This window comes from Trichechus manatus, unplaced genomic scaffold (assembly GCF_000243295.1).
Source record: "Trichechus manatus latirostris isolate Lorelei unplaced genomic scaffold, TriManLat1.0 scaffold00031, whole genome shotgun sequence".
Taxonomy (NCBI): Eukaryota; Metazoa; Chordata; class Mammalia; order Sirenia; family Trichechidae; genus Trichechus; species Trichechus manatus.
Genome location: NW_004443967.1, coordinates 15,904,357 through 15,922,140, shown reverse-complemented (window position 1 = coordinate 15,922,140; position 17,784 = coordinate 15,904,357). Strand labels below are relative to the sequence as shown.

Here is a 17,784-nt window from a genome sequence, read left to right as displayed (position 1 = left end):
ATTACATCTGTATATGAACCATGTGTTAGAAAGATATAAATTCAGTTTTGAAATATTTGTTAGACTGCTTTTGGCTTTCAATCCGTGCCAGACATATGCTCCAGTGACGGATGGACTCATGTGGATCCCAGAATGAAACACTTTCTTGTGTGTAGATTTTGTCTTCCAGCCGCTGTGTTATAGAAGCTGGAAGATTAAGGGGGTCTGATTGCTTAAGAGGTGTGTTCTCCAGTGAGGATAAAATCCATTGTCCCCCCCTTCAGATATGTCCGTAAGTTATTTGGTGTCAAATTATATGCCATAGAAAATACTGTCGTACGCTCTGAATTGATAGAGAATAATTACACTTAAAGCATTCTTAGGTTAACTTCAAATTTTGAAACTAGAACTTTTTCTTAAGAATTTATTGAATTTTTTTGACTTTGCAGACCCGTGGACTATTCAAGGAAGCCTGGATCAAGGGTTACCAGATAAAATACAGGACGCCCAGTTAAATCTGAATTTCAGATAAACAATTTTTTTTTTTTTTTAGTATAAATATGTCCCCAGTGTTACATAGGACATACTTATACTAAGAAAAAAATTCATTGTTTATCTGAAATTCGTATTTACCTGCAAGTCCTGTGTTTTTATTTGCTAAATCTAGCACCCCTACCTGGATCCCAAATTATCATTTGCTCGCATAAACAGTGACTGTCAGAGAAAATTCCTCAGTGATGGAGGCTTTGTGAGCTTGACAGTCCCTGTGGGATTAGAATGGAAGAAGCCTCAGTCCAGCGCTTCCATAGAACAAAGGCGAAAATCTGACTTGGATGGTGTCAACTGCACTTCTGATCTGACTCAGTTCCATACCTTTTTCTCCTCACATACATCCATTTTCTCACGTTTTTCCTGCTGTTGGTTTTGGTGTCATGTAAGCAAAGCTGGGCTGTCGGCCTGAGATTCCTTCCTCTCCTCCCAAGTGAATGACCCAACCCTTCCTGTTTAAAGCCCGGGACATCTCAACAGCAATGGTGTTTTCTAGCCCTTCTCCAATTGCTCTTACGGGTGCTTACCTTTCAGTCTTCTTTACTAGACTTTATCCTCTCTGAGGGCAGAACCAGGTCTCATTTAAGGGAAGAACACACAGCACAGAGCTTGGCAGGAAATGGACGCTCAGAAAGTGTTTAAATGGTGGTTTGAGAGTCAGCTACACCGTGAGTGAATAAGCATTTGAGAGCTAGTCTTCAAGCACTCGCCAGATCTGTAGCAAAATGAAATCATCAGCCTGTGCACTTTTACTCCTGGTGTTCGGCTGCATTCTTGCTGGAGTTTCATTCCCCTTCGGCCAGCATGGCAGGTGCATACTCTGGAGTACATCATAGAAATATCAGGCCGCCAGGAGGACAATTTCTGTTACAGTCCCTCAGTTCTCTGTTCTGATCTTAATTTGATTTCTCAAGGAAGCTTTCCTGCTGGGAAGATAAGGAGCAAAATGTTTTAGATGCCGATTCTGGTTGGCTTGGCCGTTCTTTCCCATTAAAAATAAGTAAATCGGAATTCTGGCTTATAAATAAGGCTTTTGTGGGCTTCGTTCATGTGTAGCAACCTGCAAGGGGCCCAGTGTTGCTGGGTGACATAAAAATAATCACCCAGTTGAACTAAGATGAGACCCAAGCCCCAGGCCCCCACCCCATGTCATTATGACCGCAGCAAAGCCTGTACGTGTGAATTTGTTTAATAATCATTCACTGGACAAATACTTGTCTGCACCTGACACAGTCCTGACTTCTTGGTACCCCCTATTTTCGAATAGGGAGTGCATATGGACAAGGGGTAAATAAATTTGGATACCGATCAGAGCTATGAGACAAAATAGAAGGATGGACTCAAGAGAAACTTGGGTTGAGAGGAAGGAAACTTAATTAGGCAGCCTCTCTGAGGTGGTCACATTCGAGCAGAGACCTGAATGATAAGATTTGTGGGGTGTGAAAAGGTTTGAGAGTAGATCCTTTGCAACCAAGGAAACAACAGATGCTAAGGAGATGAGGTAAGACATAGAATGTAGGTCAGAAGGGTGGGCAGTGTGGCTTGCAGCAGGGTGAGCAAGATGGCGCCATCAGATGAGATTCAGACCTTGTTGGACTCCGGAAGGGGTACTGGCCAGAGTTTTTGTTTATCATGCAGTGCAGCTTGGGAGCACAGATCCTAGAACTTGGTTGTCTGAGCTGGCCTCCCAACTTCATGATTTGTGTGACCTTGGACAAATTATTTAACTTCTCTATACCTCAGTTCTTCCTCTGTTGTTAGGTGCTGTCAAGTCGATTTCAACTCATAGCAATCCCATGTAACAGAGTAGAACTGGCTCATAGGGTTTCCTAGGCTGTCATCTTTACAAGAGCAGCTCGCCAGGTCTTTCTCCCTTGGAGATGCTGGATGAGTTTGAACCACCAACCTTTCAGTTAGCAGCCATGCACTTAACTGTTGCGCCACCAGGGCCCCTGCCTCATCAGTTAAATGGGGATAAATATCAAAGGGCTATTGTCAGGTGTAAACAAATTACACTTGTAAAGGATTATAATGGATGCATATAAATTGATGCATAGTATTACTCAATTTTTGTTCACCATCGTGGAAATAAATGCTTATTGATTAAGTAACCTATGCTTAGCACTTCATTTGGGTCCCATGCATAGTTCTCATTCTTTTCCAGCCTTCCTACAACTCATCCTCAGGCAGAGAATGTTCCCAGTATGAACTAGATTTACCCTGCTTGAACGCCTTAGAATGGCTTCCTGTTGCACTCAGAGCAATATCCAAACTCTACCTTGGAAGATGTACCACAATGTGGACCCTGTCTACCTCCAGTATTTCTGCTCACACCACTCTCCCATTCCATAGCTCTCTCCGTTTTAGCCATACTGATGAACTTGCTAGAACTCACCAACCTCTCCACTGCCCTAGGGGATTGACATTGATGTTCTCTTGCTGGAAACCCCGACCTTAGAGCTTTGCTCTTATCAAACATCCCTCGCCTTTAAGATGGGAAGAGAGAAGAGTTAGAAGAGTTTTTAGAAAACAAAAGAGAGCAAAAGCGAACAACAAAATACTCCGTTGGAGCTGTGACTTGATGAAATGAAAAGAGGACAGCGTCGAAGAAGACAGCAGCCGTGCAACCTGAGGAGCTATGGTAGAAGAGTGGTAGCATTGACGAGATGTGTGAGATGGAAAACGCTTTTTTGGATTTTGGCTGAGAGCTGGAGATGAAACCTTTGATTTTAAACGTGTTGAGTTTGAGGTCGTGATGGTGGCCGGACATTGAAATGACAGAGTCCAGTAGATACTGGAATATAGTCTGGGCTTAGGTGGAAAAATACTGACTTGGGCTACATCAGCCTAATAATTAATGAGTTCTTTGAGAGACAGTAAGGGTAGAGAATAAGGAGCCCTGGTGGCACAATGGTTAAGTGCTTGACGCTAACCAAAGATTTAGCAGTTCGAACCCACAGCTGCTCTGCGGAAGAAAGATATGGCAGTCTGATTCCATAAAGATTACAGCCAAGGAAACCCTATGGGCAGTTCTCCTGTGTCCTGTAGGGTTCCTGTGAGTCAGAATCAGCTCGATGGCACACAACAAGGGTAGAGAGGGAAGATGGCCAAGATCTGAGATGGGGAATCTTCAGTGGAAGGAAGCTGGAGAAAGAAGGGTGAGTGGATGAAGGCAGAGTGGTCAGAGAAGTGGAAGAAAACCAGATGGAAAAGCTGCCAAAGTGAGTGTGTATTTCGGGAGGAGATGGTCAGTGAGGCTGAAGGTGGCGGGAAGGATGTAGAGAGGGCTGGTCATTGGGACTGGATCTTCAGTGTAGATGCACAATTTCTTTGTTGTTGTTTAATTCCATTTAATAGGTTTACAATAGTAAATGAAATAATTTGATTTCCACTGTTATTCCTGTTGCTGTCAACTTCCAAAAATTGCTCCTAGGGTATAGATTTCAAATACTTAGTTCCCTTTTCTCCTCTACATCATTTTCTTGCAAAAAAAAACATTGCAGAATTCTCCCCTCCTCTGAAAGTGTTGAAAATGAATTTCTGTAGCATGTCTTTATCCCTGTAAGGAACAAAGTGAATCAGTGCATTAGATACACAAGGGGTTTGGATTCTGCCATTAATTCTGCCATTTATTTATGGGGCAACATCAGGAAAATACCCATACTCCTCTGTAGTTCAGTTTCAACGTTTGTGAAATGGGATCCTCATCAGCTTCTACCAGCCAGCAGATGGGTATAAAAATATCAGTTAATGTTGTAAATGATTTTGCTCCCCACAAATGGGAGGCACTTTGGGCATAAAAAGTTGTGTTTACGTGCAGTAAAGACAACTTGTGCTCGGAGTATGGGTCCATTTGGAACATTTTATGGGAAGCTATAACTAGCTTTCTTTGACTTTTGAAATGACATATAAAATATCTTTTCAGAATTGTAATTGTTCCATCCTACCTGATAGCTTTTATTTCCAAACGGGCTCTGCCCTCTCGCTTGCCCAAGGCTGAGCATCTCTGGTGCCAGCAAAACTGTTTAGAAAATAATCCAGTCAGTTAGTTTGTCATCATGGGTCCAAATGATTGATTTTTTTTAAGTTTATTTTTCTCATGAAAGTACTGTGTGCTGATTATAGGAAAATCAGAAATGCATAGAATATAAAGAAGAAGAACATAACAAATTCATAGCCCCAACACTCAAAGAAAACAGGCAAGAACACTTCTTGTATTTTTTTCCAAACACTGATTTAAACAAAAAACTAAACTGAATGGTATCCACGTACATTTTTGCATTCGTGATCTCACTTGATCTTCTTGCTAGCCCTTTGCGGCAGATGGTGGTTCCTGGCCTTGTTCAACATATAAAGAATCTGAGGATCGAGGAATGCAAATAGCTTTCCCACGATCATGCATACGTAGCATGGGTTGGATGCAGGATGTGTCTTCTGATCCAAAGTATTATGGCTGCTTCCGTGCTACCAGGCTGCATCTTGATCATTTAGCCTGCCAGCGTGAGTAGCTTCAGTCTTAGATTCCGAGAGGATCTGGATTCTCTTTCGGCACTCTTTTATCAGTGTCTTTATGTGACAGTCACTTGGTGTCACCATCCCAAACCAAGTGGCAGATCCCCCTTCCCTTCCCTCCACTATACCAGAGCCTTGTAGCCAATAATCCAACAATGTTGAGGTTTTATCTCAACTTGTTTCTGTTCTCTAGACTACTCTGGAGTATTTAACAGGGGCCTTTAATTACTTAAGGAGAAACTATTTTCACATATGTCAGTCTTCCTATACTCTAGGACACCTTGTTAATTAACTACTTTATACTCTTAGATTGACTGCACTTCCTGCATCTTTTTCTCTGCCTGAACAAATAGCAGTGTTGGAAGAGCAATCCTATGATGTTTGTTCTTTGGAGGTGAATGGCAAGTACTCCAATTTGCTGGTATTTGGAGCCTTCAGTGATAAACAGTGTCTTAGTTATCTAGGGCTGCTATAACAGAAATACCACAAGTGGATGGCTTCAACAAGCCCAAGTTTATTCTCTCACATGCTAGTAGTCTAGAAGTCTGAATTCGGGGCGCCAGCTCCAGAGGAAGGCTTTCTCTCTCTGTTGGCTCTGGGGGAAGGTCCTTGTCATCAGTCCTCACCTGGACTAGGAGCTTTTCAGCACTGGGACTCCAGGTCCAAATGATGCACTCTGCTCCTGGCTCTTCTTCCTTGGTGGTAATGAGGTCCCCTGTCTCTCTGCTCGCTTCTCTCTCTTATATCTCAAAAGAGATTGCCTTAAGACGCAGCCCAATCTTGTAGATTGTATCCTGCCTCAGTAACATAACTGCCTCTAATCCTGCCTCATTCACATCATAGAGGTAGAATTTACAACACACAGGAAAATCACATTAGATGACAAAAGGTGCACAATCACACAATACTGGAAATCATGGTCCAGCCAAGTTGACACACATTTTGGGGGGACACAATTCAATCCATGACAACCAGTCGTCTCACATTCCTCTGATACTGAACTGCTCCAGAGCAACATGATGATTCTTGCGAGATTCAAATTAACTTCAAAAATTTTTTTATTAAACAGAATTTTTAAAAATATTTTATTCTTGTTGAACGTATGCACAGCAGCACTTAAACCAATTCAACTGTTTCTACACGTACAATTCAGTGACATTGATTATGTTCTTTGAGTTGTATAACCATTTTCATCTTCCTTTTCTGAATTGTTCCTCCCCTGTTAACATAAACTCACTGGCCCCTAAACTTCCTATCTAACCTTTCAAGTTGCTGTTGTCAGTTTGATTCCACGTAGACAGTTCTTTAAAAGAGCACAATGCTTCTTGGCTGAAGGGTGAGACAGTACACAATACAGGGGAAACCAGCAAAACTTGTACAAGGAAAGGTCATGGAAGCTCTATAGACACATCCAAACTCCCTGAGGGACTGAATTGTTGGGTGGAGGGCTGTGGGGACCATGGTCTCAGGGAACATCTAGCTCAATTGGCGTAACACAGTTTATAAAGACAATGTTCTACGTTCTACCTTGGTGAGTGGTGTCTGGGGTCTTAAAAGCCTGTGAGCAGCCATCTAAGATACTCCACTGGTCTCATCCCTTTGGGAGCAAGGGAGAAGGAAGAGAACAGGATACAAGGAAAAGATTAGTCTGAAGGACTAATGGACCACAGCTACCAAGGCCTCCACCAGACTGAGTCCAGTACAGCTAGATGGTGTCCGGCTACCACCACTGACTGCTCTGACCAGGATCACAACAGAGGGTTCTGGACAGAGCTGGAGAAGGATGTAGAATGAAATTCTAACTCACAAAAAAAAGACCAGATTTACTGGCCTAAAGGAGACTGGAGAAACCCCGAGAGTATGGTCCCCAGACACCCTTTTAGCTCAGTGGTGAAGTCATTTCCGAGGTTCACCATTCAGCCGGGGAGTAGACAGCCCCATAAAACGAAATGGGACTAATGAGGCACAGCAGTCCAGGGACAAGGGCCAGAAGGCAGAAGGGGACAAGGAAGCTGGTGATAGGGAACCCAAGGTTGAGTAAGGATAGTGTTGATGTGTTGTGAGGTTGTTAACCATTGTCATAAGGCAACATGTGTACTAACTGTTAAATGAGAAACTATTTTGTTCTGTAAACCTTCATCTAAAGTGAGAATAGCAGCACAATTGGAAGAGCATAGTCGATGTCACTGAACTGTGCATGTAGAAATTTTTGAAATGGTGTATCTTTGGCTATATGTATTTTCACCAAAAAAGGTCGAGAAGGGAGAGGGTTGACATGTTGTGGGATTGTTAACCAATGTCATAAAACAATACGTGTACTGCTGTTTCATGAGAAACTATTTGTTCTGTAAGCCTTCACCTGAAGTACACCACCACCACCAAAAAAAAAGCACCACGCTCAAGGCAGACATTCTATGCTAATTAAGCTAAACTGTTTGGTTTGGAAGAGCTCTGGTGGCACAGTGGTTAAGCATTTGGGTGATAACTAAAAGGTCGGTGGTTTAAACCCACCAGTCACTTGACAGGAGAGAGATGTGCTAATCTGCTCCCATAAAGATTATAGCCTTGGAAACCCCATGAGGCCGTTCTACTCTGTCCTGTAGGGCCACTCTGAGTTGGAATGGACTCGACAGCATACAACAACAATGTTGTTTGGTTTAAAGAAGACTTCAGGGGATGTTTTTGGTTTAAGGTTTAAAGATTATCTCAGGGCAGTAGTTTCAGGGGTTCGTCCAGCCTCCAGGGTTCCAGGAAGTCTGAAGTCCATGAGAATTTGAAATTCTGTTGCACTTGCCCCGTCTTGATCAGGAGTCTTTTACAGAATTTTTGATCAAAGCATTCATTAATGGTAGCTGGGCACCATCTAGTTCTTCTCATTTCATGGCAAGGGTTGTGGTTGTTCATGGACACAGTTAGCTCATATTAAAACCATTGTTTTCCTCCTATTCCTGACTCTCCTTCTTCCTCTGTTCTTGGCATATAGAGAACCAGTTGTTGTACTTTGAATGGCTACTTACAAGCTTTTCAGACCCTAGGCCGTATGCAATGAACTCGGAGGTAGAACAGAAGCGCTAAACACAGTATTAGGCCAGTTAACTGGGATGTCCCATGAAACCATGACCCTAAACCAGCAAACCAAAAAATCAAATCCCATGAGGTGTCTGGTTGTCTATAAGCAGCCTCAGCGGCTACTCTTCGTTGTTGTTGTATATCGCACAACATTTGCCAATTATGTATATAGACTTTATGTTTTAGAATTGTTTTAGATTTGCAGAAACATTAAGATTGTTCAGAAAATTGTCATATACCCCACACTCCGTTTTCCCTGTTATTAACATCCTACATTAGCATTATACAATTAATGAACCAATGTCGATTACGTTGGTTATTAATTAAAGTCCATACTTACTCATCTTCCCTTACTTATTACCTAATGTCTTTTTTCTGTCCCAGGATCCCGTCCAGGATACCACATTACATTTAGTTGTCATGTCTCCTCAGGTTCCTCTTAGCTGTGACAGTTTCTCATGTTTTCCTTGTTATTGATGACCCTGACAGTTTTAAGGAGGACTGGTCAGGCACGTTGTAGGATGCCTGTCTATTGGAATTCATCTCATCTTTTTCTCATGATTAGACTGGGGTTATGGGATGTGGGGAGTAATATTACAGAGATAAAGTGCCATTTTCATCACATCATATCAAGACTACATACTATCAACGAGGCTTCTGTTGATGTTGACCTTGATCACCTGGCTGAGGTGTAGGTGGGTTGAATTTCTCTACTTTAAAGTTACTCTCTTCAGACCAACTTCTGTCATTGGTTCTTCTGTGAATCCTTGAGCTCTAGCATCTTAAAAGTGCATCGCTGATTTTCACTCAGGGAACCCGCAGATGAGGTGAAAGAAGGACGTTGTTATTTGGTTAAGATTGCACATGCAAATCTGAACCAAGGAAGTACTTTTATCCTTTATGGAAGCATCACCACCATTTATTGCCCTGAAACAAGGCACTGCCCGTCAGTTGTGTAAGATTTTCTTTAGGTTGCAGATATCCAGGGCCAAGAAAAATGCTTTATGAGTTTCTCGTGCCTTTTCCCCTGGCTTTTTTTGTGGTTCATAATAACCACCTCAACTTTTCTTTCATCAGATTTTCAAAAGAATATTTATCTTAATTCTAGTTTTGGCGTCTCAGATTGATCTTCTCTCTTAGGTTTCATGTAGGCATTGGTAATGATTTCCCTTTAAAGCCAGAACTCCAGGTCTGATGTTTGAAGTTTTATCTTGACTAGTAATCTCATCAGGGTTTATTTCTTCACTGCCCACTGGGAGGCTTAGGTGAATACCAGCAGGCACGTGTACTCTTGAGTTTTGTAATTTTTGGTATGTGGTTGTCATTTTCCCACCCATAGTATGGTTTGGTTAGACAAACACTGCGTAAAAGTCTGGAAACTTGGATTCTGATATCCCGACTGGTTTCGTGCATTTAAGCTTTATGAAGGCCCTTTTACTGAATCGACTTATTTGGGCTTCCTTAACCCAATAAAAATAGTGAGGGGAGAGAATGTGGTTCCCCTTTCATAGAAGGTAGAACCTCAGATGCAGACTTTGACGAAGGGCAGTAAGTCAAGGAGGAGTCAGGACCAGGACCAGGTCTTGTAGCTCCAAGATGGTGTCTCTGAGCTGTCCTGGCAGTCCCCACCCCTGGTGATATGAAGCTTGGAGGTAGACATCAGGGTGGAATGGACTTAGTAAGCCAGGTGAAGGAGGATGTGCGGAGCAGGACTTAGACAGGCAGCCAGGCTTTGGGTGACCTGGGGCGGGGATCTAGAGTCACTTTTAGGCGTGTCTTCTTTGCTGACTTTTCTATGACCTTTAAAACCATTGCTGCAAAGATGCCTACCTGTAGAACTGGGCTTATTACTTCCCTCTTGACCAGCATTAGTTGGGTTTGCATATGACAGACTGAGACAAGGAGACAAACCAAGTAGGCACACACACAACCTGTGGGAAGGCAGAGCTGATCGTTCCAGAAGATGGCTGTGTTAGAAACCAAATTATGTAATATACTTCTTTCCACTCAGAGACTGAAGCAAAATGACCATTTTATCAGAAAGGAAGACAGTATGTCAGGTTCCCCCAAGGCGAAAAAGCTGGAAATTCCTTCCCCAATATGAGTTATCAACATTTTTACCTCGGTAGCCGTGACTTTTGTTGATGCCCCAATATGATGACAAACAAAATGTATGCAAACTGTCTATTTTATAAGGTCATGTTTTTTATTTGGGTTTCTGGGGCTTGAAGATACACATCATTCCGGATGTACTTTTATGGTTTGTCAACAAGATCACTCCATAAAATACATTGTGATATCTCACAGCTGTGTATAATTTATTCTGTCTGTCCAGGCAGCACAAATAAAATTTTTATTTGCATCATCCAAAAGAAATAGCGGTATATAAATACATAACAAAGCTCCTACGAAATGGCATTCTGACTACAGATACTGTGGGGGTGGCGATATTGTGCGACCAATTGGAACGCTGAGAGAGAGCTTCATTATCCACGTGCATAGATAATAAATACTGTTCTCAGCCAATAGTGCAGTTACTCAATTGCTTAAAAAGGTTGCACAGCATTCTGCAGGTGCGGGCACAGTCTGCCTCTGAATTCTCCTGGGAATATTTAGAAATAAAAGCCTCTTAGAGGGGAGAGAAAATGAGCCAAAAAGAACTTCTCTTGGATTAAGATGCAGGAATATGTAGGTGAAAAGGGAAATGTTCAGTTGTTGGATGTTTTGCTTTCAGGAGGCTAAACACTGTCTTTTCTGCTACCAAGGTCCAAGAGCTAAGAGGTTCTCTGTGTTCGGTTTGTGCAACCTCAGCCTGCTCGTCAAACAGGAGGCCCTGCTGCCACCTCCCGTGTTGTTAGCTGCCTTGAGTTGGCGCTGACTCATGGGGACCCCAACTCATGGGGGCCCCATGCACAACAGAAAGAAATGCTGCCCAGTCCTGTGCAATCTCCGTGATCGGTTGGGGATTAGACGGTTGTGATCCACAGGGCTTTCGCTGGCTGATTTTTGACAGTCGATTGTCAGGCCTTTCTTCCTAGTCCATCTTAGCCGGGAAGCTCTCCTGAAACCTGTTCAGCCTCATAGCAACACGCAAGCCTCCACTGATGGGCGGCTGGTGGCTGCACATGAGGTGCGTTGGCTGGGAATCAAACCCAGGTCTCCTGCATGGGAGGTGAGAATTCTGCCACTGGACCACAGATGCATCCCTGTTGTTGCTGTGTGCTGTCAAGTCGATTGCAGCTCATAGCAACCCCATAGGACAGAGTAGAACTGCCCCATAGGGATTCCTAGGCCGTAATCTTTATGGGAGCAGATTGCCAGGTCTTTTCTCCTCCCTAGTTTCCCCAAAGTCAAGGATATAGAGTTACTGCCTCTACTAACCCTGCTGGCCATGTCATCCTACTGGTTCAGCCAGGAGACCTGCATTTCACCTCTTTCCCTCTTAGACAGACAGCTGCTCCACTAAACGCAAAGACTTTTTCTCCAAGAATCTGAGGCCTGCATGCAAATCTTCCAGGCCCTTTGGAGGCACGGCTGACATACTGCGGGAACCGTCCTGTCCTGCCCACTCCTGCTGAGTGGGGAGGCGGTACAAACTCCAGTTCACCAAGAACATTCTTGCAACTCTTCCTCAGCCTGGTTTAACATGCCCTTGAACAATTGGATTTGGGATAACTACTCAATTTAACAGCTCACTTGGGTTGGAGTCGTAACTCACAGAATTGCCAGGAACAGCTTATAATCAAGCCGGTTCATCTGTGTAAAAGAAATGTAACTAAGCTCGCAAGTCCTTTTTTGAACAGTTTTGCCCTACTTTTCAAAAGATGAAAATAATGCCCGTAGTAACTCTTAGCACCTGGCATGTTTTCAGTGGTGGAAGGCAAAGTTCAGATGGGTCAGCAGTTCCCACTCGTCATTGCTGGTATTTCAGAGCCTTCTTAATCCAACTCAAGTGGCATGCCAGCTCCCGTATAAGCTAAACTCAGTTAATTGCGTGGAGTGGCTTGGCTCTGCAGGAGCCATATAACTGCATCAGAATTCCCTTTGTTTCTGTACGTTCCAATGTGTGAATTCCACCAAGGGTCCTGAGCAAGAGGCCTGGGTCTTGGCAGAGCTTAGAGAGTGATGGTGGCAGAGCTTAGCGAGTGATGGGGATGAAACCCGTTGACGTTACTTGAGCAGTTCCCTGGCCCAGATGCTGAGCTGGACTCTTCACTGTCCATGTGGTGACCTGCCTGGCCTCACCACACTCAGCCCCATTTTATGGAAACGGGAAGCACTCGTTCCCTGCTGACAAGCTCTTCCCACGGCTTTTTGAGTAATCAGCGAAGAAGATGCCGCCCAAAAGTAACTCTGATCCCCGCCCAGCCGCCTGTGTGAGCCCTGCCCCATCAGGAGTCCCCTCCCAGGCACTCTGCCACACCACCCTGTTGTTCTTATTAACTGTATTTGGAAACGGTTTTAGATTTACAGGAGAGGTGCAGAGACGGTGCCGAGCGTCCCCGAGCACGTGCTATTCCCTGCCATGGTTGCGTTTGTTCAGTTGTCTGTCTCCCCCCGTGGTGAGACCGTAAGTTACAAGGGCAGATTCATCTGCGACCTGCTGTTAGGTGCACAGGACCTAGACGAGCTGCGTCTCCTAGGGTGACGTAAGTAAGAGGTGAGGGTTCCAGCAGTGTGGACAGAGAGGGGACTGGCTCCAGGAGGTGACATCTGTGGACGTTTGGGGGACTGGCCTGAAGCAGGAAGAAGGAGCTATTTGAGTGGAAGACATCAGGTCCTGAGCCCCTAAAACAGTGTCTGTCAGAAGGTGGACAGTTAATAAATACAGGACTTGTTGAATGAATGAGTGAGTGAGTGAATGAGTAAACCAACAAACAACTGGGCAGACAGCTGGAACAGGGGTCCGAGCTGACCTGTGGTTGAGATGGTGTTGATGCTCCTGTAGGTCTTGCTGTAAAGCCCCTGCTTCTAGGAATGCCGCCCACCCTCTTGGACACGCCGAAGGGCACCAACTCAAGCCATGGGAGGAGCTCCCTTTATTCAAGCACTCCACGCTGCCAACGGCTGCCACCTCTGCAGCCAGGGAAAGGACTTCTGGTGTCTCCATTCAAATCGCCCACTCTTTTTCCTCCAGCCACCTCCGCTAATCCCACAGCCCCCTCTGCCTACACTATCAGAACCCTCACCTCTTGAATACCAGTTCATTCCAGAAGACTCAGCTCATCTCAGCCCTGGGCATCATACACTCTCACGTCCTCACTCAGCCTGTGCCCACACCCTCGTCCCCTTCCTCCCCGCACACCGAGTGGCCCAGCTCACCCTTTCTGCCACCAGCCGTGTCCCCAGCTTTCAGTTCAGCCCTGCTCCCTGTTCCCTCGGTCCTCAACCATGGGGAGTTTTAAATGCTTTGTGACCAGCTTGAGAACCTTCTGGAGAGGCTGTGTCAGCCATGAATACTATAGCAGTAAACCTTTTGTAACCGGAATGTGACTGCAGACTTCCACATCGAAAATGATAAAATGGTGTGGATTTAAAAGTGTTTGGGGAACTGTAAAATGTCTAGGATTAAAATTTCAATACCATTTGTGCCCCATAAACGCAGGGTCTTTAGTAACTTAAAACTGTGCTATTATGACTCAGATGTGAAAATTATGAGTCCTGGATGAAGAAATGGGAATAACATGTGAGGGACCCGGGACCATCCTTTACCTTGAGGGGTGTAGTGTGGTCGCCCTGAATAGCAGGAGCATGACCTCATCGGAGAGAAAGCCCAGGGAAATGACTGTATTTGTGAAGAAAGTGATACGCTCTCCAGAAGAGAAACATGTTCTGTTTTCCGTTAGGATTGTTTATGGAAATGGGCTAAGTTGAACCTGTGTTGATTTATTAACCGATCTGACAGATGAGACCTCAAGAAACAGGATCATATAATAGTTTATTAGATGACTTTTTTTTTCTTTTACATAAACCAGTCTAGTCAGTCTGAACTGGCAAATTAATTTTGTCTATAGAATCACTTACTGAGGCATATAAAATTAGGCCCCGTAAGTACAGAGAGGAAAATTGGCATTGTGTTTAACAGATTCACGGTGACTTAAGTAAATAGATTTAGTCTTAATACAGTAAAGCCCTGAAGCTTTTATTAGGGCGCTGATCTGAAGTAAAGCACCCATTTATCATTTGAAGAACTCACTGCTTGGGAAAAATTTTTGTTGCTTGTTGAAGAACTGAATTGTCTACCTTGACTATGTTAATAACTTAGCACAGGCTAGAAGTCTTGAAAGAAAAAAAAAAACTTTTTTTTCCTTCCTTTAAGTTACAAAATTTTATGTGTACACTGACAGAGAATTCATCAGTTTTAACACTTACGTGATTTAATACGTTATAGTGTTTCCCCGGGTTTATTCAGTATCCAGATAGTTTCACTGAGTCATTTATATAAGCTTTGGATGCTAAACTCTTCCCCGCTAGAAAGAAAAACTGGCCTCTTTTCTTTTTGATCCAGGGGTGAGCGTGGGAAGTGAATTGGCACCTTCCGTGCAGCCGACCCAAAGGAGGGACGAGAGAGAAGCTTACCAAGTCGTGAGTGCCTCCCTTTTGAACGGAGACTTCTGGAGCCCCACAAAGGGCATGGACTCAGAGGTCAGGCTTTTGTCTTCTCTACTTTAAGACTGCTAAAATTTTTAAATCACACTGACTGCCTTCATATTCTTTTCTTCAAGTTTTATCTTCACTCATTTTAATGCTAACTTTACCCTCCTCGAAAGCTTTATGCTTAAGAAGGTGAAATACAAACCAATTTTGATATAGCAGTTTTGCTGATTATTTGCATCTACTGGAAGTTATTTCTCTACCAGACAGCTGTGATTACGTTGTCAGATATATAACTTCCGTGTTTGTTTTGCTCGAGTGCCAGGTATTTTTCTATATCCATGTCTATTTCATCAACATTTTGATTTTTATTGCTCGACTGTTGGTAAAGATGGTTTTATGCAATTGTATAAAAAAGGTTGGTAATGAGTTTTAATGCGATTTTAGACTCTGGTTTACTTTGACATGTGTTTGCTTTGAGCCTTGTGTGATGTGAGCGAATAATAGAAAAACAATTGAAGTATTAGTGATTACAGTTACTATTTAGATGAGTATTTTCTGCCAAATCGACATCTTTCTTAAATTTCACAACTTATAGGAACAATTGGGAAGTGATATAATCCATAGAAATCTGAGCTCCTTGGGGAGATCATACAGATGGCTTTGTCCTTGTGCTATGGGGAACTATTTTTAGATCATTTTTCATAATTGAAAACATATTTTTTAAAAGAGCAGTTGAGATTGCAAAAAATCCTCTGAAGCTTTCTAGAAGGGTTGCAGCAGATCACCTTTATATGAGTAATGATATTATGATCTATCATTAATTTATTTTCTAGAGAGGTGTGCAGTTTAAACTGAGTATTAAGAAAGGTTTTTTTTTGGTTTAGTAAGAAAGGTTGGTGATATGATTAAAGGATACAAATGCCAAATCCGCGCTTTTAAAATAGTTCTGTTTCATGGCGACTCTTGCAAACTGAATATACAAAATATAAGTCGAGCATGGTAGTATTGATGTTTCCTGGAAGAAGAACATAAGATATTAAAAAAAAATCTCAGGCCGTTATTCGGCAAAACAGGAGCAATATGATAGATGCAGGAAAAGAGGAGCCTAGTGTTTTTTTTTTTTTTAACAAAGAAAGTATATCTATTTAAAATATTTATAGCTGTTAATATGAAATATGGAACAATCTAATGTTTCTTGGGTGGTAGAAGTTATAACGGGGCCTTCCCTGGAGGTGGAGTTGCCTGATTTATAAATAAAAAATGCAAGATGCCTGGTTAAATTTGGGTTTCTGATAAGGAATGATTTTTTTTTTTTGTAGTATAAGTATTTCTCATGCAATATTTGAGACATACACAAAAATGTTGTTTATAAGAAATCCAAATTTACCTGGGCATCCTATGTTTTGTCTGGCAACCCTACCTGGCGGCTGCCCAACTGAGGGGGTTTCTGGGTTCTCCAATGGGATGGACGGTTTAGATTTCTCCAGCTTTGTCCTGAGTGCCAGCCGGCCAGCTGACACACATCGTAAGGAGTGCTGGGGGGGAACCAGTGACACCAACTGGCCAAGCTTACTGCCTGATGGTTGTGGGTCACAGCACCATTTTTGTGGAAAACGAGGAAAAACCATTACTGTATGACAGATGTCCCAACTCCCCTGGGATTCTGCCTCCAAAATTAGAACCATGTGGGTAGTAGGCATATCCCCACTGCACTACGGGAACTCTGAGTTGCCAATATTATTTAAGGGAATAGGGACCAGCAGGTTAGGGAACAGCAATTTCTCACTGTAATGTTATGGAGCTCATCTCAACACCTGGCTTCTGGAATCAGCATACAGCTCTGTGATTACAGTACGGACCTGTATTTGGTGGGTAACCGCCAAGACCCTGTATGAAAAAGGATACGTGTAAATGTCTACTAACTTATGATACGTGTTGGCCGGAATTCTGTATGGGGTGTATGTGTTGTGGGAATAAAGGTCTGGCTAATGGTGTAGATGTGTATGTCTGTCCTTGCCATCAAACGCAACAGTTGAGATGTTAATTTTCAACTGCGTCAACAGAGTGCATCTTTGATGTGCAAAGCACGCTCATGTTGGTGTGTATTTCTGCAGCACTCCTGTACCTGTTCTGCCTTGGAATGTGGACTTTAGATTTTTTTTCTTGCTTTTCTACTTCCCTGTTTTATTCCTCGCTCCCTTCTTTCTATTCAGCCAATTTTTAGCTGAGCACCTGTTATCTGCCAGGGGCAGGGCATACAATCAGTCAAGAAGGTAGGGATGCTTTCTGCCCCCCTTCCACTTACATTCTAGTGAGGGAAATGAAATAAAATTGATATAGATAGTGATAAGTGTTTAGAAAGAAACAGCAAGTTATTATAGGGACTAACCAAGGACAAAGGAGTCCTAGTGGCACAGTGGTTAAGCATTCAGCTGCTAACTGAAAGGTCAGCAGTTTGAACCCACCAGCCACTCCATGGCAGAAAGACGTGACAGTCTACCTCCATAAAGTTTACGGCCTTGAAAACCCTGTCGGGCAATTCTACTTTGTCCTATAGGGTCGCTATGAGTTGGAATCAACCCTACAGCAAAGGGTTTGCTTTTAGCTTAACCAAGGAGGTTTATTTTGACAGATTGGCCAGGAAGACCTCTGTAAGAAGATGCTAAACTATGAAGCTTTCTCAGTAAGTTGTAAAGAACCAACTGTGTGAAGAGTAAGTGTGTGCGAGGCTGGTGTGTGTGAGGAACAGCAAGGAGCCTGGTATGTCTGGACTGTGGGAGGTGAGTGAGAAATAGACAGATGGACTTGGGATCCAGTCTGTGGGAGCATCAGGGGCCAAGATCTGCACAGGGTCAGGTTGAGTGGGTCACATGTGACCTCACTGTTGAAACAGTGGCTGTGGAAAACAGACATTTGTCCTGAGGAGAAGATAAACTGCAGCCCGCTTTCTCTGAGAGTAAAATGTTTTGATTTGGGGACTTGGCTGATGATACCGTGAGTCCTCTGTGATTATTCTTCCCGTGACGTGCAGTGTTTGTAAGAGCGCAGGGCATTCCTTATTTACCCAGAGATATCTGA

The 17,784-nt window shown here is 43.3% G+C and overlaps 1 protein-coding gene across 1 annotated transcript in view; it reads left to right on the top strand.

Annotated features, from left to right (window-relative positions):
• Positions 1 to 13,782: 13,782 nt before the first annotated feature.
• Positions 13,783 to 17,784, top strand: part of ADAM12 (ADAM metallopeptidase domain 12) — a 291,938-nt gene continuing 287,936 nt past the window's right edge. The window contains exons 1-2 of the mRNA XM_012555120.1: positions 13,783 to 13,795; positions 14,618 to 14,754. Of these exons, the coding sequence (XP_012410574.1) occupies positions 13,783 to 13,795; positions 14,618 to 14,754 (150 nt within the window). The remainder of the gene's footprint in view (positions 13,796 to 14,617; positions 14,755 to 17,784) is intronic.